Raw genomic sequence first — 26322 nt, forward strand, 5'->3', positions numbered from 1 at the left:
CCGTCCATCACCACCCCCTTTTGTACCGCAGACCACCAGAAGCATTTAATTTACAGGCCCAGGGTAAACGTAGTACAATATACTAGGAACTTACAAGTAAATCAAATGTGCAAATTAGGTATATGCCAATTTTACCTTATTCAAAAGGAGAGCACAAGAACTTTACCCCCGGTTAGTAGGGTAAAGTGTGCAGCGTCCTATGAGTAAAACAACGTGTTCTGTAAAAGAAGGCAAGAATGTGCGGGAACTTTGCACAAAAGATGATCATTTCTAACAAGGCACCATGTGTGCAAATGAAAGCGCATGCGTCGTGACACTTCAATGGCAAATTTGCCATGTTTTACTTTACCATTCTAATGTGGCTGACAGTCATTTTAGAAAGGCAAAGTAAAAAGAAAGGCGTGCGCAGAAGCAAAAAGGCAAAAAAGCATTAGGTTGGCACACATCTTTTGAAGGCGAGTTCTATTGGCTTTGCCAGTGCTTGCTCTTGCTGTTCTCATTTAAGTCAGTGGAACCATGGATCGAAAGGGCAGTACCAGGCATACTAAAGGCCAAGCCACTACTGGGAACTGTAACTAGTGGCTTCTCCTAATTGACAACCCTGTGTGCATTATGAGCGCTCTGGCAGCTGAAGAACCACCCACCCATGCAGAACACACTAACTGTATTATATTTTCTACAAAAGCTGGAAGCTTGAAGGCAGCTGCATTGATTGACGGAAAAAGTGCACAATTCCACACGCCTGAATGCCTTCGATAAGTGCACCAGTCCCTTTTAGTTACTTTTCTGGTTGTAATGGAGTTGAAATGCACTATTCTACGATTCCCACGGGGACTGAGTCTCTGTTAAGGTTTCTGCCCAATCATCCCTGATCCTACACCAGAAAGCCGGGCACTTAGGCATCCTTGGCGGGGGGGGGCATAATAAAAGGAGACATTAGAACCATCCGGAGATTAGAGGAGATGTTATATCCAAACTCCTGCGTGCAGGAGGGTGTTACACATGCTATGAAACTCCTTTTTTGAGAGGTTCCAAGAAACACAAATACCAGAAAAAAGAAAGCAACGGTTCACTTTGTTTAGGATTTAGACTTATGGCGGACCACTGTTCCACATGTTTTACTATACATATAATTTCAAACCACGAGATACCTGGCCCGACCTACTTAAAACAATAGCTTTGTGAAAGTACAAATTGAGCATTTAGGTAATCCTTCTGTCAGGGATTTCAACTTTACGCAATTAAGTTTAGTTTAACTTATGGTAAATATATTGAAGCTTTATTGCAGCTCCCCACAGGTTTCATTCTTTAATTTGGAATTTTATAGAGATGTTTACATTTACTTTTCAGATGTACTATTCCAGGGAGAATACATCTCTGTACTGCATTTACAAGTACCATTCTGCGTATATTTGAACATAGCTTTCAAACACGGAAATCACGGTCACACTCAACAGGAGGTCTGCATATTTACAACATAAATAGATGACAGAAAGCTGTTTATGATAAACCTCAAGGGTCCAATCCTAAACATATCCCCGAAATGTTGATTCCTTGGCCACTATTAACATTACCTGAAATTAGTCCCCAATATTCAGAGCATGTCAGAGATCACTAAGCATTTTCCCTCTCTGGAGCAATGTCGGGAAAAGATCCCCTACATTTGTGGTGATTGTAAAATATCTTATTCTTAACAGAAATCTATTGGGAATTCCGAATTGACCTGAAAATGCATCTTATTTCAAAAATGAAATATTTCTATAAAACCAAATACAAACCACTGTTCCAAGTGGTGGAAAACTAAATATATAAATTGCAAACTGGATCCAGAAGTAGTGTGAAAGATGTACAGATTTTTTTCTTTTTTTTTTTACCTTAAGTGTTTTGGTAATTTTGAGGAATAGCGAGTATAGCAGATAATTTACCCCCAGATGCATCAAAAAACCATTTTGCGATTCCCTAATAGCGAATAATACCGATTCGCTATTAAGGAATAGCAAAATGGAATGCATCAAGAAATCACTAAAAAAATAGCGATTTCTTAGAATTCCTTAATTGCGAGTCGTAAATTGCGAGTCGCAATTAAGGAATACCTCCCCCATTCATTCCTATGGGCCTTTATGAATGGGAAGACATTCTCAATTTGCGAGTCGCAATTAGCAAATTGAGAATGCGATTTCAAGGGTGCAGGGGTGTCCAAAGGACATCCTGTTGCACCCCTGAAATTGATCTGTGCACATATGTGTGTGCGCAACATGAAACTTTGAAAAATGCACTTTAGTCCATTTTTCAAAGTTTTTGGAAATTACCATGAAGTTGTTCTTCGTGGTAATTTGCGTGCCCTATTAGCGAATTCACTATTTTTAAAACTTTCATGCATTGCATTTAAGGAATCTCAATTTGAGATTCCTTAAATGCAAATAATCGCAATTTAGCGAATTCTCAAATAGCGATTTTTGCATTTGGGATGATGCATCCCAAATGCAAAAATACCAGTCGCAAAGGGGCAGATTCTGGGAATCTGCCCCTTTGCGAGCAGATTTTTGCTTGATGAATCTATGCCATAGAGTCTTTGGCAGTAGAATGCAGTAAAATTTTAAGAGGTAATTGACATGACTTTCCTCAACATCTTTTGAATTTAGGTCTCCTCAGATCTTTACATATTGTTGTATTGAAATACAATTATTTAATATGAGTAAATAACAAAGAGGTCAGGTTAATAGCCTGCTACCCATGAACAGCCAGGGTCGTCTCCAGGCCTACTCTGTAGATTATTGCGCCACCTGCTGGATCAGTCAGCACAATACATTGCCTGCACTTGCCTGTAAGGGTAACTTTGTTTTGAATGAAGTAAATCTTTACATCTAGAGCCTACTTAACTGCAAAGTGTTGCTTTCATGTGAGTACTTTTCACATTGCCCATACAGCATTAAAACACGTTTTTGTTTATTGTCAGTATTCAAGCACTTATTTTGTATGTTTGCCTAAGGGAGATGTAATACCACTAATACCTAAAATAAGCCCCAATGGATCTTCACTACGCGAGGCCTTTTAATCCAGATAGGGCCAGTAATGGAATGTACCAGTCCCATAAGGATTACAAGTCCTGAGGCAGGTCAAGATTGTTGCACTCGGACAATCCCATGGTAGGCGATAACAGCATGGATGAGTGTAGTATTCCCTATTCTACTGGTAATTCCCCATTTCTGAAGAAACCCTCGAAGTCCAACTTGCAATACTGTGTTTCCTCAATTGGGCCACATTCTGGCCTACTTGCAGGTTCCAATTGCAATAAGATCGGTCTATGAGTAAAGGCACTGTCTGTCGTTGCTTCTTTGTAGTTTGTAGCTCATTGGTTTCAAACACAGTAAGACACCTCTGTGGGTTGAAATTTAGCTGCAAACACAAGAGAGAGAAAGTGTGTACATGCTTGTGTTTTACAAGGCTGGCAGAACCCCACAAAAGAGGATCTCTTGAAGGCCATGCAACGCCAAAGCATAAAGAGTCTGCATTGATCTCTTCATTTATGAAAAACAACCATTGGCAAAGCCAATAGCTCTAACCTACATTTCAGTTAATACATCAGACCTTGTATTTAGTAACACCGGTTATATCAGCATTATCAGCACCGGTTATATTGCATTTGGGTAGCAGGCTACTGTTCAGTGCTTACAATATGAGTCTGTTAGAGCTGCTCTTTGTCATATCTGTGACATCCAGGGGCTATCTCAATGAGTATTCGTGCAGGGCACAGTTGTGTTCCTGTTTTTATGCAATTAGTACAACAACCATATGTTCATGCTCCAAGTCTAAGTGGCTTGCCGATAGCTTCATCATGATTTTAAAGCTCCCTGAATCATTCCATATATTAAGTACCACATTCCTTTAACAAACCATATCCAGTTCAGTATTGTGTATAATAATAATAATATTGGGCAGCTTGAGATTTCAATCCAAGGTTCTCTGCCCCACCTGCAATTATTCCCCAACACACACAGCCCTGTTCTGGCTTGCTGAGGTCATCAAGATCAATCAAACTTCTAAGAGTCTGATCTGCAAAATCCAAAGAGGTACAATTGGTACCTTACGCCCACAACCTCTCTGTACCTCATTGACATCGTCAAGATCTGGCAACCTTATAAGAGTCTAATCTGGCGCATTTAATACTGAACGGGCACAGCCCCGTTCTACCTCACTGATATCATTGAGATCTGCCAACATTCTGAGAGTCTCATCCTTAATATCAAAATATGTACAATTAATACCCAACAGGCACAGCCCTGCTCAAACTCACTGAGGTCATTGAGATCTGCAAACCTACCGAGTCTAATCCGTATCTTATATCCAACTGCCTAAGATTCTAATCCGTAATAACCATACAAGTACAATTAATGCCAATGCCCAATGGAGAAGTGTGGCTCAATGGTTAGAGCGGCAGACCCTGATGCAGAGGTCTAGCCCGGGACTAGGGTTCAATTCCCTTCCTCGGCGGGTCTTGGGCTAAAAAAATTCCACGGACCTGATAATTGTCGCCTCGGTGCCTATTCCAATCATGGAGTCCCACTCTGCAACTCTGGGCAATAGCTTGCTTAATCTCCACAATGGCCCCCACAACGCTAAGGATGCCTGGCCTCCACCTTGGGGGTGCCCAGGAGTGGACACCTCACAGGGAAAGCCAGGATGGGTTCCACAGCGGTATTCGTACAAGCGCCTTGACACCCTTGCGGGTGAGTAGTGCGCTATACAAGTAGCAATTTACATTTTACATTTACAATGCACAGCCCCACTCTACCTCACTGATATCATCAAGATCTTCCAACCTTCTGAGCATCTCATCCATACTATCCAAACAGGCACAATTAATATCCAATGCGCACAACCCCCATCTACCTCGCAGAGGTCACCCAGATCTGCTAACCTTCTTAGAGTCACATCCGTAATATCCAAATAAATACGAATAGTATTTAACACCACAGCCCTGCTCTAACTCACTGAGGTAATTGAAATCTAGCAACCTTCTAAGAGTTTAATCCGTAATATCTATAGAACCTTCAACAAATATAATTCCTAAACAGGTACAATTAATGCCCAAGACTTACAGCTCCACTTTATCTCACTGAAATTATCGAGATCTGCCAATCTTCCAGTAGTCTAAGCCATAATTCCTATATAGGTGCAAATAATACCCAAGGGGCATAACCCTGCTCTACCTACTCCCTCCACTCGACCTCATAGTGATTATCAATATCTGGCAACCTTCTGAGAGACGCACCTGTAAAATCCATACATGTACAATTAAAACTCAACATGCATAGCCATGCTCTAACTCACCGAGATCATCAAGACATCCTAGCCGTCTGATAGTACCATCCGTAAAATCCAAATAGGTACAATTAATGTACAACGTGATATCATCAAATACAATTAGTACACAATGTGATATCATCGAGATCGGACAACCTTCTAACAATCTAATCCATAATATCCATACATGTACAATTAATACCTGTCGGCACAGTCCCACTCTACCTTGCAGAGATCATCCAGATCTGCTAATCTTTTGCCATACTGATACAATTAATGCACAAAATGCACATTCCCGCTCTACCTCACTGAGATCAACAAGATCTGCCAATCTTCTGAAAGCCTCATCCGTAAACGCCATACAGGTACAATTAATACCCAACATGCACACAGCCTCACTCTTCCTCACTGAGATCATTTAGACTTGCCAACCTTCAAATAGCCTAATTCGTAATATCCAAACTGGTACAATTAACATCCAACACGCACAGCCCCACTCTACCTCACAGAGGTGATCGAGATCTCCCCAAGTTATTAGTGTTTTATTCCATAATATATAATCAGGTACAATTAATACTCAACAGGCACAACGCTCTGCCTCGCAGAGGTCATCCAGATCCGGGAACCTTCTGCAAGTCTGATTCATGATATCCAAATTCACAGAATGAAAACCCAACACGCACAGCCTTACGTCACTAAGGTCATTGAGATCTACCAGTCTCCTGAGAGTCTCATCTAAACAGGTATAATGTATACCCAACGAGCAGAGCCGAACTCTAAGTCACTTAGATCATTGTGATCTGCCAGTCTTCTAAGAGTCTAATCCACAATATCCATACAGATACAATTAATACCCAACAGGTAAAGTCCTGCTATACCTTACAGTGGTCATCCAGATCTGCCAAGCTTCTAAGAGACTCATTCATCTGTGATACCCATACAGGTACAATTAATACCCAACATGCACAGCTCTGCCCTATGTCACTAAGAGATCTACCAGCCTTCTGAGTGTCTCATACATAATATCTAAAAAGGTATCATTTTATACCCAACGAGCAGAGCCCCACTCCAGGTCACTTAGATCATTGTGATTTGCCAGTCTTCTGAAAGTCTAATCCACAATATCCTAAGAGTCTAATCCACAATATCCACACAGGTACAATTAATTCCCAATAGGTAAAGTCCTGCTATACCTTACAGAGGTCATCAAGATCTGCCAAGCTTCTAAGAGACTCATCTGTGATACCCATACAGGTACAATTAATACCCAACATGCACAGCTCTGCCCTATGTCACTAAGAGATCTACCAGCCTTCTGCCTTTATACCCAACGAGCAGAGCCCCACTCGAGGTCACTTAGATCATTGTGATCTGCCAGTCTTTCGAGAGTCTAATCCACAATATCCTAAGAGTCTAATCCACAATATCCACACAGGTACAATTAATTCCCAATAGGTAAAGTCCTGCTATACCTTACAGAGGTCATCAAGATCTGCCAAGCTTCTAAGAGACTCATCTGTGATACCCATACAGGTACAATTAATACCCAACATACACAGCCATCTACCTCGCAGAGGTCATGCAGACCCGCCAACCTTCTGTGAGCATAATCCATGATATCCAAACAGGCCCAATAAATACCCAGCATGGACAGCCACACTCTACCTCACAGAGGCCACTGTGATCTGCCAACATACTGTCTCATCTGTAATATCCAGACAGGTACAATAATACCTAACAAGCACAACACCCACTCCAACCTACAGAGGTCATCCAGATCTGCCAACCTTCTGAGTGTCTCATCCGTAAGTTGAGTCTCCCACTTCCCAACTGTATAGACAGGCACCGTGCTTATTTTGAGTTGGTGGTTTCCAGTTCTCGTCACCAGCACTTACTTGTTAACCACAGCACTTGTGACAGTCTGACACCTGGTGGCACTGTTTGTCTGATTTAGTGATGAACACAACAACAGTTGTTTATTAGTTGAATATACATTGAAAACGATTAATACATGCTACCCAAGCCATTCTTATAGCTTTGGGGCGCAGGGATAGTCAGAGTTGTCACACTCGTAGTAATATGATGGGTAGCTGGAGTGGTACTCTCATTGGCAGAGCGGCGTGGAAAATGGGCAGTGTAAGTTGCAATGACCTGATGATGAGGGCCCTGGCACTTTACAAATTAGGCACTGCACAGACACTCTTCTTTTGAGGCAGTTTAGGAAAACCTGAAGATGGGTCACTTCATCCAGGATCTAATAATACTAATAGAACACCCTGCGGCTCTTAGACATAGCAAGAAACACAAAAAATCACTCAAGATAAAATAAGTATTTTAAATCCGTATACTTTGGCATTACCTTTATTCTCAGTAGCTTCAAAGGGAATTTTTTCTAATTCAGGATACACCGAGTTGTACCATTTCTCCCAGATTGATGATTTCCCTGCAACCTGAAAACAGGAAAAGGAAGTAAATGATAAAAAGTTAAATCTTCGATAGTAAAAATAAAAATCAGCAGAAAAGCTTATTTTAAGCAGTGCTTCCGGTGTCGCTAGGAAATGGTAAACAATGTGTCAGCCAAAAATCATGCTCCTCCAGTGTAGTGAACTTGGTGCTTCCTATAAAGCCTCATTACAAAGCATGATGGGTATTTGTAAACAAAAGACAGAGGCGGGGGTTCTATCTATACCTCCCATGGAATATATGACGTTACAACGAATTCCGTTGCAACGCATGCCTTTACCACGCATGCGTTACAACGGAATTCGTTTACCACGCATAACATTTACCACAATTACTAGCGTGGTGACGTCATACGTCGTTAAGAGAAAGCGGAAGTTTATTTTCCGTTTTCTCTTAAACGACGCTGATACCCGACGTGACTTCAGGTGAGTTTCTTTATTGGGGGGGAGACCCCCCCAAGCCCCCCTTTTATTACTTTTTACCTTTACCACATATACCTTTACTACAAACCTCGTAGTAAAGGTATGCGTGGTAAAGGCTTTCGTGTTAACCACGCATGCGTTGTACTGCATGCGTGGTTAACGATTTCGTTGTAAAGGCTTCGTTGTAATGGCGGTTTCCCCCTCCCATGTTGCTCATACAGCAATTTTACCAAGCATACTTGGTAATAAGGCAATAACTGACCCAGTAACAGGTTTATTACCTTGCAAGCTCATTTACAAGCCATCACACACTACACTTGTAGAGCCTTCAGGTTCAAGCACATTGAATATATTAGCTACACTGGACATATATTGTGGGTAAGCGCAAATCAGGGAATAAAGTCATCGATCCAGCAGTTCAGGAAGGACCTCAAGACCTGGATGTTCAACCAATAGGAACCGGCAGCCAGCGCCTCGAGACCCTCACAGGTGATGCAGTCGCGCTCTACAAATCCGATTGATTGATAAATTGCCATAAATGCATATCGCCATAGATTTTTTGTATCTACAGAAAGGTTAGAAAGTTATCAACATATGTTGGAAAATATGTGCAGTTTAAATAGGGTGGGGAAAGTGTTTACAGGGCTTCGCCCAAACTTAGTCTCTGCCAACAACGGGCTCAGTAGATGGGTAGACGCCACTGGCAGCCACCAACCTAGATATCCCTGCTGACTGCCTGGCCTCCAAGCTTTACTGATACTGTGGCTGTATCCTTCTGCAAGAGCAGGCACATGTGGTCTACTTCCGCAAATGGGGTCAGGCTAGTAGACATGAAGGGCAGACAAGTGTAGGTTCCTGGTCTCCAGATCATACGTACAATCTCTGAGCTGAATGTCATGCTGAAAGAAAACATATTCAAGTTCTAATATACTTCATTGTTAATAATAATTGAACATATAGCCGACCTGTATGCACACACTGTGTAGAGTGCCTGGAACCGTGGACAAAACCAGCACGTCCTCCCATCTGTCTGAGGGGAGCCATGGCGGGGGGCTGAGATCAGCACCCATGTCTCCCAGTCCAAGAGCAGAGTTACCAAAGGCAGAACTTCCTGCAAATACCAATGATATTAGAGATTCGAAACTTTATCATATGAGAAGAGATTCACTGCACATGCTTACAACATATGAAATCTAACAAGCAATCAAATATATCACATGTGTTATGGAGTCTTGCTACTGAGACTAGCTGTCATTAGCTAGTGATATTAGAGCCTGCTCTCTCTCACAAGAAAAGTGCCATATCCTTTTGGTGGAACTGAAACCTGCTTTGTCGATATTGTTTTTTAATGAAAATGTAGGTGAGAGAGATGTAGTGTCCCTTTCCTCAACCTCCTCCACCAAACAATGAAGTTTGAACTTTACTTCACACATACAGTGTACTTTTTCCCTTTCAAGAGTCCTTGCCCCTTTCGGTTGTATCACGTTGGGATGCGTGTTTTATTCACTAATGGTAGTCAACCAATAGACTTGCATATTCTCTTTCTACCACACTATCTTTTAGGGCAAGGCATAGCTGTCCATCAGTATTACATGATATGCTACAAAAACAGGGCCATCTCTTCCACATGACAACATTAACCCTTAGGGTATCACTGCTAGATGGTGCCAAATTATATAACAAAGGCCCAGAATCGTCTTTTTATGAGTCCATGGAAGTGCTCCAAAGCTAAAATACAATTTTGTCTAAAGTGCCAGAAATCTCTGCATTGTTCCTGTGCATGTTAGAGCCTCACAATGGCAACAATGATATGTATGCATTGGTGGGAATGATCGATTTGCTCTCATTCAGGGCCTCTCTCCTCCTTGCGCAGAAGCCCAGTCTTTCCCCCACTGGTCCTAGGGTCAATAATAATAATGAATAATAAAATAAATCCACATTTGTAAAGCGCAAAATCACCTGCAAGGGTCTCTAGGCGCTGGGGGCCGTCGGGAAGATTAAGCAAGCTATTGCCCAGAGTCACATGGTGCTGGGCTAATCTGCCGCCGGTGCCGGGGATCGAACCGTGATCCCCAGATTCCGGAGTCTGTCACCCTAGCCGCGGCGCCACACCTCTCAATCAGAGACTGAGTCCTTAGTCCTGGGCACAGTCAAGGGGTTCTTCCTCCCAATTGTCCATGGCGTCAGCCTTCATTCTCAGTGATCCTCAGTAAAAGCACATCCAAGAGAGAGCTCTCCCCCCTGCGCAAGACCTTTTAAGGGGTGGGGTAGTAGGTGCCAGCAGGAATGCACCTTTGGCCTATCCTGAGGTGCCGCATCACCTCTCTGCCTCTGTTTTAACCTTCCTGCACAGGCATCTGGGATACTTCACAATGGTATCACCCAGGACACATCTGCTACATGTGCTCTGGGGATCTCAGCTCCACCCCTCGCTGACATCACTGCCAGGGCGTTCCCCCAGCAAATCATCAAAGGAGCCCTCCCACCCCCGGTCTGGCTCAAGAGGTCTGGACTCCCTCCTTAGTGGAATGGTCTCGGCAGGCCCTCTCCCTGGCACAGGATGACAGCAGACTGATTGATGCAGAGAAATTTCATCCATTCCCTTCCTCCATGAGAGTTGACATAAGCACAGTCAATTGCTTTATTGGAGGGGTGAGGCCTTTGTTCCAGCAGCTGGGGAGAAAAGTAATTAACCCAGCCCAAGAGGGTCACAAAAGGCCAGGGCTCTGATGCTCAGCTGAGCCAAAGAAACATGACATTTCTGGATGACCCATAAGCTGTACAGATATACTGTTGGCCTTTACAGAATTGTTCTTTTCACACAGATTACTCTGGAGTTTCTGAATTGTTCTTTTCACACAGATTACTCTGGAGTTTCTGAGTCAAAGGGAACTTATGCTGTGCCCTAAGGCAGCCTCTCCCATTGGAGTACTATAAAGCAGACTGACTTCCCTACATGTGTACATCTCCATTATAAGGACTACTCCAGGTCACTATCAAACTCTGCATAGTCTCTTCTGTGCCAGGCTACCTGTGTGCAGTTCCTGGGCTGCACAAGACAGGAGTCTCCTACACACAGCCCTCGCACGTGTGCAAGTGTCCACATGTAAACAGGCCAGTGAGCCTTACCCTGGCTGCGTCGCAGCGGCCTTACCTCACAAGGCAGATACTGGCACTAAGCACATGCAGTCCATTACCCAATGAGTTTACTGTGAGGGAGTCCCAGGTTATGAGGTACGCACACAGTAAAAAGCTAAAAAAAGCAGGTGATCAAAAAACAGAAAATCAATGCGGATTAGATGGTCAGAACCGCCTTCTCACGCCTTCTCATGATTCATTTCTATGCAATAATACAAAAGTATATACTGTACCTTGAACAAAAAAAGCAAGCTCGTCATCACTAAAGAGGTTTCCCTTTCCTTGCTGCTGTATTTGAAAACACAATAAAGTAGATGCCAGCAGTGTGTGTTCAGGAAGGAGGCTCCTACAAAAAAAAAAGTCTTGGTCATTTTTTAAAACAATGGAAACCACACTGCAAACAAGCCAGCTTCCCAAACCTTTATATTAAATACCAAAAGGGTATTTAAATGTACAACCGTGAGAAAATGCCCCTTTTTGTATGGTCAGCCCTAGGCCACTGCTCTCCAGCGCACATTATATGTGCTTTGACGCTAAAATGTACAAATGGACTAATCCTTGTCTGGGGTATTTAACTCTCCTAAAGGGCATAGTATATGGTGTAGCAACTGCGGCCATGGCATGAAAAATTAAATGTCACCTGCAAAGTTCAGCACTTATTGTGCCATCCGCTATGGTGACAAGGAAAACATGGCTTCAGGTTTACCATGACTGCTGCAGTTTAAACCTGCAGTATGAGCTGGTAAAATAACCATTTTTAACATGTAAAACACTCCATTTTACATATTAGTAAGTCACACTTGTGTAGGGCTTGTAGCCCACAAGGTAGGGTGCATGATATTTAAAAGTGGGACATGGTGAAGAGAAGACTTGAATGTGTTCATGCTTTTGTTTGTTTTCTTGTTTTCACACAAAGAGCATGTTGTGCAGAAGTGAGCAGGAGAGTGTAAACATGTTTTTAATATTATTGGTACCTGTTGTGGTGGCTGGTTGTCCTTGTTCCTATACTATCAATCAATCAATCAATCATTTGTAAAACACACTACATACCCGCAAGGGTCTCAAGGCACGGAGGGGGACGCTACTGAGCGAACAGCCAGGTCTTGAGTATCCTCCTGAAGGTCAGCAGGTTTTGGGTCTGTCGTAGGCTCAGGGGGAGGGTGTTCCATGTCTTAGCGGCGAGGTGGGAGAAGGATCTCCAACTGGTGGTTGTTCTTCGGATAAGCAGGATAGTGGCGAGTGAGAGGTCGGCGGAGCGTAGCTGGCGGTTGGGGATGTAGAAGGAGAGCCGTCTGTTGAGGTAGGCTGGGCCGGTCTTGTGGGGTGCCTTGTGTGCGTGGGTGAGGAGCTTGAAGGATATCCTGTTGTTGACTATAGATATCCAGGATTGAAACTCCACATGCTAAAACAGTGATAGCAGTCTTGGTTATAGGAGAGTGAGTTCTCAGTTCTTCTGGAGGCAGCTTCTTAGCCAATGTGTAGAAGATCTTAATACAGGGGATGTTCTGGGGTGATAAGGTCTGCTTCTGCACAGCCTTGCCCTTCTTTACTCCAGAGAATCCCAGAAAGAGCTGGTAGTCCACCTGATCGTGCTAAGTACAATTAATGTAAAAACTCAGTGCTCTCTTGGAGTCCAAACCATATAGTCTCTCTTCCTCTTTCATGAGATGTTGGGCAGCAAAGAATTTTGGAAGAGAGATAGCTTGCCAGACATTAAAAAGCACCACTACCTTCTGCAGGAACTCAGATCCGGTTCTCAAAATCAGATTGTCCAGAAAAAAAGTTGGCATAAGGCAGCTTGATTGAGCGGTCCTAATGCTCATTCACGCGATGGGCTGATGTTATTGTGACCAGAAAGAGTTTTCAAGATCATAAGGTGTAAAGAACAACTGTGCATGGGCTCAAAAGTGGTGCACATTAGGAAAGTGAGAACCAAAGTTAAATGCCAATGTTAAAAATGTCATCACAACAGGTAAATTACTAAGGACTGCAGGCCTCGCAAATGTAAAAAGGCCAAATGGGCTGAGAAGTAACCTCTAACAGTGCCTACTGCAAACCCTTATTGCGCCAAAGATAAAACAAATATCAAAACATTGAACAATGTGGTCTGCAACAGGTCTGTCTGGTTGATGGCACATCAAGCCACAAACGTATCCCAGCCTCTGGAGTACACTGATTTAGTGGAAGGCTGCCTGCTGCCAAGATCATATCAACGACTATAAAAGGAATTTCAAAGGAAACCAACCGCCACTGCTCAATCTCCATGCATGGAGGTGCAGATTGAGCAGGCCTGCTGTTGCAAATGAAGGCTCTTCCAAAGCGTCAATCTAATAGGAGGACAGATACTCATGCCCAGAAGTTTCCTGTGCCACACTGTCCGAGGACAATCCAGAGCCACTAAGATGACTTGGTACAGTTATCCCTGATCTTCTTCAGAACTCAGAGCAGGACAGATTCCAGCAAAAAGGCACACAGGAGACCAGTGCTCCTCACTAGGTAGAATGTGTCTCTGAGAGAGAGCCTTCTTGGGAGCTCCAAGGCACCAAAGTGTTGACACTACGTGTTCTTGGTGAGGGCAAAGAGATCAAGCCGGAGTCTGCGCCCTCGTGGGATTGTTGCAATTCCTGATCTGCTAGGCATCGCCGGCTGAGTTAGTCTGCCCTGGGGTTCAAAGATCCACAAGGTGGTGCATGCCCAGGGAGATGCCCTAATGACCCATCCAGTACCACTGGAGCAGACCCTCCTGGGACAGGCACGAGGAACACAAGGTACTGGTATGGCCTGGGAGAATCTATACCAGTCTCCCTTTAATGGTTGGTAATGTCACGTGGTCGCTAAGGACATTGTCGACATCTTTAAGATAGCATGAGCCCGGTAGCCATGATGCTGCTTTTGCGCACAACACTACATGTCTTTATTTTTGCAAGACTCTGTTTATGCCTTTCACATGAGAACTCTTTGCTGAGCTCATTCTCTGCCTGATCCTGGAGTTTAGTCTGAACATTAGTCGATAAACATGGCCTCTTGTTATTCTGTTCTGGTCAGGCCCTAGCACTTAGACAAAACATACCAATGCAGATGTTTATGCTGGAGACTCATACTTTGGTATTATGGGGATACAGGTTTAGGTAACACACACTTGGAGTGGGACCTTTCCAGGGAGAAGAGCAACCCGCACTTGTGATGTAGAAATACGATCTATGGCTTGAGGTATGGGGTCTGCTGACAAAGCCCAGAGATATTCTATTATATAATAATACTTCTGCTTACCAAGGGGAGGGTAGTTAGGCCTTATAGTCCTTTATCCACTGTTTTTATAAAATGGCATCTCCCTTTATGATATAAGGCCTAGCTGCTAACTGTATTGATAGTATGCATTTTGCTGCTGGTTGTGGCACGTGAACTGCATTTTAGAGCACGTTAGTTAAAATAGATATTCTAAACTATCTTCGTGTCTCCGTCAGATCTTATTGTGGACAAGTACCAGAGTGTGAGCGGAAAGGAATGTCTTGTTACCGCAATTCCTGAGAGATCTGGGAGGTTTGTGTTCTGGGGTGTCTAATCATTGGTTTCTCTATTTGTGCATAGGAGAGCTAGAGAGACACTATAGCTAATCAGTCCTGGGCTCATGGGCACTAATGGGGTAGGAAGGCTCAGCCCCTATACACCAAGGTCCCATAATCCAGCGCATAGTATTGTGTATGTGCAGAATGCCTGCAAAACTGTTGAGGAGATCACTGAACTGGTGCAGAAACCCAGTAAGAGGGCTTTTAATGGCAAGTAAATCACTCGCAACACCAGCAAGTTTATGTGGAGGTGGGTCATTGCCGAAGGTCGGAGTCCTGTGATTTCTATTTTGCCCAGATAAGCCCTCCAGCCCAGTAGTGACACCTCTTTCACCACTGTCAGCTCTGGGTGTGGTAGGGAGCAGGGTCTGCCACTGGTCCAATTGTGGGCGAACAGTCACCACTGCAAATCTTTTGCAGTCTCCTCCAAAACCTGGATGGGACCTGTAGGTTCCTCTGGTGCTGGACCCATTGAGACTTGATATCCCGCTGCAGGACTCGTATGTGCCTTCTGGCATAGCTAATGAGCAGGAGGCCAGTATACCAAGGAGTTGCTCTCAATGGAAGGCACATAAGTACACTACATCTAGGATGGCTCAGATGAAACAAAGCCTCTGTAACAGAGTCAGGTGTAATATCACAGGTTGATTGTGAACCCCAGAGGTGGTCAATGATTAACTGTGGTGAGACAACCTCCAACATCTAGGGGCCAAGGTAGGGGAAGACTAATACCTTGGCCCGCAAGGATGGGCACAACCACCACCATCACCTTTGTCAACACCCAACGGCAACTGATGAAGCCAAAAGGGGGCACATCAAATTGAAAATGCTTGTGGGCTACTATGAGCTGCAGATAGTGTTTGTGGGTCTGCAGGAGGAGGAAATAGAAATGGGCACACTGCAGATCCACTGCACGCAATCCAGTCTTCTGGAACCAAGGCAGAAAGAACTTGAGCCACAATGATCATCTTGAATTTGTCCTTTGCAAGAAGGCATTGAGAGGGCAAAGATTCAACACAGAATGAAGGCTTATGTCCTTCTTTGGCACAAGGAGGTAGTGGGGATAAAATGTAGTTACTACTTCCGAGGTTGGTACGCTCTCTATGGCTCCTATAACCAAAGATCCTGTGCCTCCTGACTCAAAATGGACAGCTGGTCCTCCAAAAGCTATTCTGATGTAGGTGGGAGATGCAGTGGATCAAAAAGGAACAACAGAGCATCAACCCTTTGGATGATTTGAAGGACCCATTTGTCAGATGTGATGCGCTGCCACCCCTGGAGGAAGTGACAGATCATGCCTATGAAATGAAGGTTCTGGGTATGAATGTGGGTACTAAAGATGTTTTGAGGTTGTTACTGAGGGAATTGGGACTGGGATGGGCACTGTCCTTCATGACATGGAAATTGTCTTTTGGGACCAAGGCCTGACCTTAAAAGGTCTCGGAGGTCAGTTGTGTAGGCGACAGAGCTTGGTGCTGCCAATACTGAAGCCTCTGTCAAATCCCAGAAAATGGCAAAACTGTTGAGGAGATCACTGAACTGATGCAGAAACCCAAGAAGAGAGCCATATCTTAGGTCTCCGTAAACATTTCCAGAGCCGGGTCTGCTTTTTTTACCAAACAGGCGAGATCCATCAAACAGCAGGTCCATTATGGATTACTAGACATCCCCGGAGAAGCCTGTGGACCTCACCCACATGTGGATAAGATGTCAAACTTGGCCATTTGCTGGCCATTCTGAATTGTTTGGGCCAAGGAAGTCCATATGTCTTCTGGGACTGCCAGTAACATTTCACTAACTTTGTCCCAAAGACAAACAGTTCCATACATTGGAGGAGTAATCGGAAAGGCGTTAGGGTTCACTCTGCTGCTGGACTCCTCCACCACCAGACTCAGTGGTTGGATTTTCATTTATTTTCGGGTTCACCTGGAGCTGGTGTGTGGCAACGTGGCAACTAACTGGAGAGCCAGAGCATGGTTTAGCCCAAGTGCATGTCAAAATAGAGTATTGCGATTTTCTGTCTCACTACAAATCCATGAAATTTTCTCTTGGCTAACTTGCCCAAATGAAGCATGGGCCATCTTAATTAATTGAAGACTGTCAATTACTCTATAATAAAAGTTTGGCTGAGACCTTATTTACATCTTAGAGTACAGATTCCATCATTTTAATCTGGTGACTTCTGACCTGCTTGCAGGCTGGGCCGCCTCCCCGACCGCCACTCAGCTCCACCTGCTGACGCCTCGCCGCTGCTTCCAAGCGTGAGTTCGCGCCCGCGGTGACCGCTGCTCTTTTGCCACTCCAAAAGTTGACTGTCTGATTGTACTGTGTTGTGTATTCTCTTATTTTCTGTATTCTTTCCACTGTTCATTCCCGTATTTTTCGCCAGCTCATCACCCCCCACCCCCTTCTTCCTTCTGTACCCCTGGTTTTCCCGCCACCTCCTCCTGAGGCGACGCCTCTCGCCACCCCGCTCCCGCCTCTCCGCCCTCCCTCTCCGCCTCAAAAGGTGCCAGGCGATCGGGGTGACTTCTGACCTACTTGCAGGCCGGGCCGCCTCCGCAACTGCCACTGAGCTCCACCTGCTGATGCCTCGCCGCTGCTTCCCAGCGCGAGTTCGCGCCCGCGGTGACCACTGCTCTTTTGCCGCTCTGAAAGTTGACTGTCTGATTGTACTGTGTTGTGTATTCTCTTATTTTCTGTATTCGTTCCACTGTTCAATCCCGTATTTTTCACCAGCTCATCACCCCCAACCCCTCCCCTTCTTCCTTCTGTACTCCTGGTTTTCCCGCCACCTCCTACTGAAGCGACGCCCCCTCGCTGCCCCGCTCCTGCCTCCCAGCTGCTCCGCCCTCCCTCTCCACCTCAAAAGGTGCCGGCTGCCGGGCGATCGGGGTGACTTCTGACCTGCTTGCAGGCCGGGCCGCCTCCCCAACCGCCACTCAGCTACACCTGCTGACGCCTCGCCGCCTGCATGCTTCAGGGGGCATGACATTCTCAACCAGAGTGCCATATTAAAACTCTCTAACCTGTTTGAGACGTTAAAACATGTGAACTCAAACCACATAGAAAGTATCAAATTTATAATAATTCCTAACACAAACGGGAGAGAAATGACAACATGGAAGGACCCCGAAATAGCCACAGAAGTTTGGCCACACAGAGAAGAGTTCGCCAAGTGGGGTATTGAAATCAGACCGGTCACGCCAGAAAGATACCCAGGCCCATTATCCATGTTGGCAGAAAAAAGATCCAAATCAGAAGGCGGAATTCTCCGGGGGGCCATTGGTGGCAGGGACACCGTCAAGGGGGGATGGGCCAATTTACGAATCATCCATCAAGGCCAGTCAGGGGGATTCAAAGAATGCCGGAAAATACTACTCCCAATGCAAAATACATCGGATGCAAGGATGGTGGAAGCATGAAAACCGACTCTGAAAGCCTGCTCATGGAACATCAATGGTCTGGGGGGTAAAACCAAAGATGTAGAATTAATGTCATTCCTAAAACAATTCGACATTATTCTACTCCAAGAAACCTTGTTAATGTCCTCCCAGCATATAGATGGTTTCAAGGAAATCCAACTACATGCCAACAAAAGAGGCCTTTCGGGAAGGGCAGCCGTAGGTCTATTGATCTACTTGAACACTGGTATCCCTTGGACCTACGTTACCATCGACAAAGGACAACAATGGATCCAGTGTATCAAAATTGAGTTGATGCAAGACCCCGGCAATTGACTGCAGAGGGCTCAAGACTCTTTGTCACTGATAATCTGTAATATTTATTTACATCCAGACTCCAAGAAAAAAGTGGAGAAAATCCATTGTTACTTTTCTTTTCATGACCGAAATGCCATCATGACTATCCTGTGTTATGAAACAAACCTCCACGACCGCTTGGCATATGGATAGGGGTACCGACGGACAGAGCGGGGCCTCATAATCCCGAGCGGTCGCCGGGTGAGGTGAGGCCTTCACCCACACAAAGCTGGGAAGAAGACATGCTTCCTCCCCAGTGGACGTTCAAACTTTGAAGTTGCTGGTAGATATGTATCAGTCTAACAGTAAACCTTTGTTAATTTTTCATCTAACATACTAAGTGTAGTTATAGTTGCAGTAGCTGGTCTATTTTGTAGGTCCTGAAGAAAGCTGGGGCAATGCCCCGAGAGCTGAAACATGTTGACCATTTTGCACAGCGCCAAAAGGTAGTCTTCCTACCAGGCGTGGTTTTAATCTTTGACACACAGCTTTCTATATGTACGTTCTCTTAGAATCTGTGTAGCTAATTTTATCCTTCACCATCATTTTCGCACTGCACATTAATGTTAGTCCACTTTATGGAAAACATCATGGCTAGTTTCTGACGTCTAGTTCCACACCGGCACTACATGGCTGGATGTGTTCTGGATTGATCAGCAATTCCCATATGACGTGAATTCCACCGAATGGGTGGTCTGATGGGAATTGTTCTAGCGTTCTGTTTTCCAATAACTCTCAACGACACTAGTTTGCGTTCATACCCTACTGGCCCTTAGTGACTGGTTTAGTTATACACCACTCCTTGACCTGTTCTGCTCTTTTTTGTGTTTCATGTCCTAACAATAGGGGAGTGAGCAGACAGGTCATTAAATATTCCCCTTGACCCTCCACACCTTTTGTTTCTTAGTATCCTGTGTTATGGTCATTAATCTTTCACGTAAACTTTCTGGTATTACTAATTTATCACATCTCTTCACAACCTCTTCACATACAGAAAATTCCTCCCATACATTTTTGTAGTCCAGCAATAATATTCTGCAAGACCTAAAAAAGATCTCAGCTGGTCTTTGTCTTGCAGGGATGCCACTTTCTCAATTGCCTCTAACAAGTTATGCATGGGTTTGATGCCATCTCAGGTTAACGTGTGTCCCAAATATTTTTACTGCTGTTTGACAAACTTGCAGGTAGGGAGACTAATGATGGGTCCTGCTTTCTCTAGTCTATTTAGAACTACTTTCAAGTTCTCATCATGCTGGTTTTTTCACTTTCCCCACACCAACACATCATCCTATAATAACAATACATTAGACTATTCTTTAACACCTCTTGCATGACCCTTTGGAAAACAGCGGAGGAAGATGCCAACCCAAAGGGCATGCAAATATATTGGTAAGTCCCTTCGGGTGTAATAAATGATGACAAATGCGTGGATTTTTTCTGTGTAATTTTGTCTGATGGTAGGCACTTGACAGATCGAATGAGCTGAAAAATGTACCCCCAGATACAACTGCTAACATTTTGTTATTGCAGGGTAACGAATGCTGATCGTTCCAAATGCATTCATTGACATCCCTCAAGTCTACACAGGTGGATTTTTCCATTGGGTTTTCTTGTGATCACTATAGGACTAAGCCATTCCAAAGATTCTATGGGCTCTATCAATCCTTCTTCACACAGTCTATGTAATTCTTCTTTCAATGGATTCCTTAATGTCAATGGAACATTTTGTATTTTATGTACTTTGGGTACAGCACCTTTCTTCAGAATTATGCGGTATTTAAATATTTGTAGACGCCCCAACTTAGTTTTGAATAAATTCAGAAATGTGGTGGCCCAATCATCCTTGGATTGTGGTTCTGTCAGGAAAACCTGCAAAGGATGGTTGGGATCCAATACTATTCCTAAACTGCGTTGTTCTTTCCATCCCAGGAGAGCTTTACCTTTCTCCACCCTCGTCAAAATTTAAAAAAAGAATCTGGTCAGCTTATATTGCTTAAATGGTTTATTCACCCAGTACATAAAATACCCCTGATCTGGCCAGCTCCTCAACAACTCTGACCAGTCGACCTTCTAATTCCAGGTTCCAGGGTGGTTGCTAAGGAGCAGCTGGACCGTCACAGGGTTTACATAACTTACAGGTAAATTATACATAAACTAGATTGTATAAATGAATATGATATAACAGTTATACAATCCAAAGCACTTGAAAAAAAGAGACATCAAAGTTGGTCTACGCTACTTTGAAACTCTTTTAAAGCTGGTGATCCTAACAAAACAAGCATTGGCATAGCCAATAGGTTGTGCCTTTGGGACCTTATAAGTGATTGGCAAAGCAGCACATTATCCTGGGTGCTGTGCCAACAGGGATTGAAGAGCTATACAATTACAACATGTTTCGAGGGATGCCGAGTAGGTTATCCAGCAAGGAGAAATTTGCCACAAACCCACAACGCGAGTCTCCTCTCCCCCGATTTGACCAAGAGGCTTAGCAAAGCCTTACATATACATATATGACAGAATATTGATGTGTTGTATGTATATTTAATTTATATGCTCATTGTTGGGCATTATTTTCACATTACATTTTGGAGTGGTAAGCACAGGGCTGGTCCCTGTGTTGCCCTGAAGAAGAGCTGAGGGGACAACTCGAAACATGTTGGCAAATTTCTAGGGTTCGGACACATTGATCCACCGTACTTACCTAGAGACCCACCCCGGTTTTAATATATCTACTAGGAGCAAGAATAAAATAATTCCACCCACTAGTCAGATATTTTTAATTCACACCACTCCACTCACGTTCTTTCACTGCACCACACATAGTCCTCACTCCAAGTGCTCCTACGTAGTTCGCAAGTCGCAGCACGCCTCAACCCGCAGAGGGTTGGGATGGCCCCAATGATGAAGCATGTCACCGTGAGGCAACTCCGGTGAGTGAGGGGACTCAAGGAAAAGGACATCTTTTCCCTAGAATATTGAACAGCATTTGAAAAAAAGAAGTGCAGTACTTTTTCAAAAGATGGGGACATCACATTCTTCCTCCCCCAGGCCTCTATTTACCAAGCACCCTTCTCCAGAGTTTTCCAGTCAAAACACAGCTTGAACCATCCATTTACCATCAAGCCCCCGGCCCGCCAACTGTTCAAGCCCCCTGGGTATTGGAGCACTGGACATAGCAGCAACAACAGGGTCCTCCCATTTGTGAGGTAGAGGGAAAATAATGAAGAGAGAGGGACGGCGTCGACCTCGCTTAATCTCCACACACCTAATACCAAAGGAATTAACCTGACAATGTTTAATGTAACTGGCGCTCTTGTAAAGTGCTTGAATACCTTTGGGTCAGTCGAGTTCACACTGCCCCCAAAAATTCATCCTGCCTTATGTAATGTAAATAGTGCTCATGTAGAGTCTGTCAACACTCTAGGGTCGCTCAAGTTCACATTATAGAATAAAAAATGTCTCACAGTCCCTGGGGAGCTGCCGAAAATGTGCTTTGAAATTAGAGCTCTGAGAACAGGAGGACGATAGGAAGAGGCAGTGGAGCAGGCATGCAGTGACATGGGAGGAGGTGGGAGGAATGAATGCTGCTCCTATCTGTCAGATAGAGGGAAAGGATAAGTTACTTACCTGTAATCCTGGTTCTCTTCCAGGGGTATACTCATTGAAGTCATAAGCACTGAATAGCATATAGAAAATACATATATATGTCCGTGCTCACTCCTCCTGCTGATGTACCACTACTAGGACACCTTTTTCAGGACGAGTTTCAAGTCATCAAACAGGCATGGTTACGGGGTGGCAAGAACAAACCCCCCGAACGAGAAGAAGAAAAACCAGGAGAGGAGGCCGGGGCAACAAGAGGAAGAGGACGCGGAAGACCCAAGAGATCGAATTGGGTGAACCGGAAGAAGTAATTCAATATCAGGAAACAACAGAAGATATCACAGTGATAAATTTGACATCTAGGGTTCTAACTACCACCGAGAAGAAAGTTTTAAGTTTAGGACTCACCTTCTGTCCAACTAGCCACCTCGAATATACACAAACACGAATAGACTTGTTTAACTTTGTCCGGAAACTAAAACTACACAAATATTTCAAAACCAGATCCAATTTGAAAAGCACGAGTGGGATACCAATGAGAGTCACAGCAGTGGAAACCTTACATGGGTTAGCCCTTGAAGAATACAGAAGCCAGCTCCCAATAGCTACAGATGAAGCAGCCATTAGAGCAGCAGCTATGGGCATTGAGCAAGAAAGGGAGGAAAGTGGATACAAACCTAGATCACACTTCAATCCCCAATTAACACCGGATGCTATTGATGTGTTTTCGGAAGCTATGACAAATGATCTGATAAAGTATAGAGTGAGAAATTCGAAAGATGTCAGAAAAGGAAATAACAACATCGACCAAGCTGAGAGACAAGCCATTATTGATCTAATGCAAGATAAACATGTGGTAATCAAGCCTTCTGATAAAGGCGGCAATGCCGTCTTACAGACCAGGGAAAACTACTGTAAAGAGGCTAACAAACAACTTTCGGACACAGGAAATTATGAACTGTCTACAAAGGAAAAATACTTAGCCAGCATACAGCAGTATGATGAACTAATCCATAGCTGGTACTGTAAGAACATGCTGGGGAAGGAAGAGTATTTATTCCTGAGAAGCGATAACCCAATAACACCAACCTTTTACCACATTCCAAAAATACATAAAAACAGCACAGATCCTCCTGGCAGACCAATAATATCATCTCAAAACAGCTTAACTGAACATCTTTCAATCTTCATTGATCATTTTCTTACCCCTCTGGTACAGGAACTGGACTCATACATAAAGGACACTAAGGACTTCTTGTCTAAAATTGATAACATAAAATGGGACCCCAATTACAGACTGTTAGTATTAGATATAACTAGTCTGTACACGTGCATCAGTCACGACAAGGGTATTGAAGCAGTGAAGTACTATCTAAACAAAAGACAACTGAGGTTTTTAGAACACAATTCTATGCTGACAACTTTTGTGGAATTCTGTTTGAGGAACAATATTTTTATGTTTGAAGAAACTTATTACAGACAGACGTCCGGGACAGCGATGGGCACCTGCTTTGCCCCCAGCTACGCGAATTTATTCGTGGGTTGGTGGGAGGAGCAGGTGCCCAGGTCGCTGGAAGCGGATGAAGAGAAGGGCTGTGTGATCAAATGGTGTCGTTATATAGACGACCTGTTTATAATTTGGCAGGGGTCAGAGCAGACCGCCAAGGCCTATATTGATGTCCTCAACAGTAATGACATGAATTTAAGATTCACTGGGTCAATAAGCAATGTCTGTGTGGAATACTTAGATCTAAAAGTGTTCATTTTGGATGGTAAAATTGAAACATCCCTTTTTCGCAAAAGCACAGCAGGCAATTCTGTATTGTATGCAACCAGCAACCATCCCACCCCTTTGCTACAGAGCATTCCCTATGGGGAGTTGCTCAGGTTAAAGCGAAACAGTACTCGTGACTCAAACTTCAAAATTGCAGCATTGAAATGCATCAGTAGGTTTAAATTGAGAGGCTATGCCACGGACACTTTAGAAAGTGCACTAAATAAAGTAAAATCCATACCGAGGCAAAACCTGCTAAGAGACAAGGAGAAAACTACTGATATGATAAAGCTGGGGTGGGTAAGTTCCGGCTGGTAACCCCCTACTCAGCGGAAGCCAATCACTTAAAATACATGCTTAGAAAGAATTGGCACATACTAAAAACCGACAGTATCATAAAAGATGATATTCCAGCTTTTCCACTAGTGACCTTCAAGAAATCGAGATCTTTGAAAGATATGCTAGTGCAGAGTCACTTAAGAAAAGTGGAAAAGAAACCCAATACACCTTCAGATTTGAAGGGATTTCATCCATGTTATAAATGTAAGGCCTGTGCGCATAGCAAAAGAGTAAAAAGCTACGAGATTCCTGGAACAGGAATAACAAAAACTATCAACAAATACATTACTTGCAGTACTCCGTATGCTGTGTACTGTCTCAAATGTCCATGTGGACTATCATATATTGGGAGTACAATCAAACCTCTTAAACTGAGAATCTTGGAACATTTAAGAGCAATTGATAAGAACGATCAGGCATACCCAGTTGCTCATTTCCAAGAAAAGCACTCAAGTAATAGACATCAATTACAGTACTTTGGTCTGGACTACATAGCTGATAGTCCCAGGGGAGGGGACAGGCTCCATAGACTGAGAAGATTAGAGTCCCTATATAATAGACTTAATGACTAAACACCCCAAGGGATTGAATGCGGGAGAGGAACTAGCATCTCACATTGGGTATTAAAATACTGATAAAGAAAAGCGAAAAAACATGGACTGAGAAAATGTAATAATGGGTCTGCCCATTGTTATGTCTGGAAAAATAATATAAAACTTTAAATGATGCTGTGTGACACTAACATGGAAGAAACAGAAATGATGATGTTGAATAATTTTGTAATTGTGTAATTTTGAACTATATCTTAGATCTGAACTGAAATTTATGAATTCTCTGACCCTCTTTGGAATTTGGATATTTTCTTTGGTTAAAAGGTCAATGAACTTTAAGAAATCTAATTTTGAGCAAACCCTGAATGAACGGTATAAATTATGAAAAATGTAATGGATGAAAACAACTTTTTGACAAGGGAAGGTGGCCGATCCACGGCTTAATGAGATGATAGAGGTGTACATTGTTACGAGCAATCTGTCTATGCCGATACACGGCTGAAAAAGTTGTCTGCTTTGGTCTAAAACTACCAAAATGGCGCTGCTGATTTTGGTACCGACACGAAACACCAGAAAGGGAGCTATTGAAGAAATAGCTGAGAAAAATAAGATGTCAGATGTACTGACTGTGGCAAACACCTTATTTTTGGAAGAAACAGCAGAGCTATATGACAGGATAAAGTGGAGCCGATATACAGCTTCAAGGTACTCTGACATATTAAGCGAGAGTTATGACCTGCACAATTAATTTGTGAATTGGGGATAATAATTCAAAGTTTAACGCGTTGGTGAAAATAAGTTAATGTGTTTAATATGGATTGCGTGGATACAATGTAACCTCAATGCGAATACTCACCTAATGTGGTGTTTTGAATACAGTCCCTCGTTTGTTTTCGTTGTAAAATCACGTGGATGCGAGTGATAAAACATGGCGCCAACCTCAGAATGTTTGTAACATTGAGGAAGGTGGAGCGCCGAAACGCGCCTGTTGCGAACGAAATAAAACAAACTTGGAAACATTACCCCCGGAGTGCGTGGTTTCTATAGAAGGAAAGGTGGAAACCTTGAGCGACATATATATATATGTATATACATATATATATATATACATATATATATATATATATATATATATATATATATATATATATAAAGAACTCCTCCGAAATGAGGAAGAGAGGCCACAATAGGGGAAACAGCGAGGCAACTTTAATTCAGCAAAAACACCCGCAGATTGGCGAATGCATTTCGGTGTCTGTATCGCCTTCTCCAGCGCCAGGGGTATGTTTGAGGATGCGGGCACCAATCCGGATTTAAATACCCTGCCCCATCCTGTTGCTTGACACGACACTCCACCCCCAAGGTAAGTAGTCTTGGCAATCACTTCCTGCAGTCCACCTG

At 43.6% G+C, this 26322-nt stretch overlaps 1 protein-coding gene across 1 annotated transcript in view; it reads right to left on the minus strand.

Moving 5' to 3' along the window:
* LOC144822741 (uncharacterized) overlaps nt 1-26322 on the minus strand; it is a 2085503-nt gene that overhangs the window by 630102 nt on the left and 1429079 nt on the right. The window contains exons 90-91 of the mRNA XM_078680596.1: nt 9155-9300; nt 7664-7754 (exon numbers count right to left, since the gene is read on the minus strand). Coding sequence (XP_078536722.1) covers nt 7664-7754; nt 9155-9300 — 237 coding nt within the window. The remainder of the gene's footprint in view (nt 1-7663; nt 7755-9154; nt 9301-26322) is intronic.

The sequence above is a fragment of the Lissotriton helveticus genome, chromosome 3_1 (genome assembly GCF_964261635.1).
Source record: "Lissotriton helveticus chromosome 3_1, aLisHel1.1, whole genome shotgun sequence".
Lineage (NCBI taxonomy): Eukaryota > Metazoa > Chordata > Amphibia > Caudata > Salamandridae > Lissotriton > Lissotriton helveticus.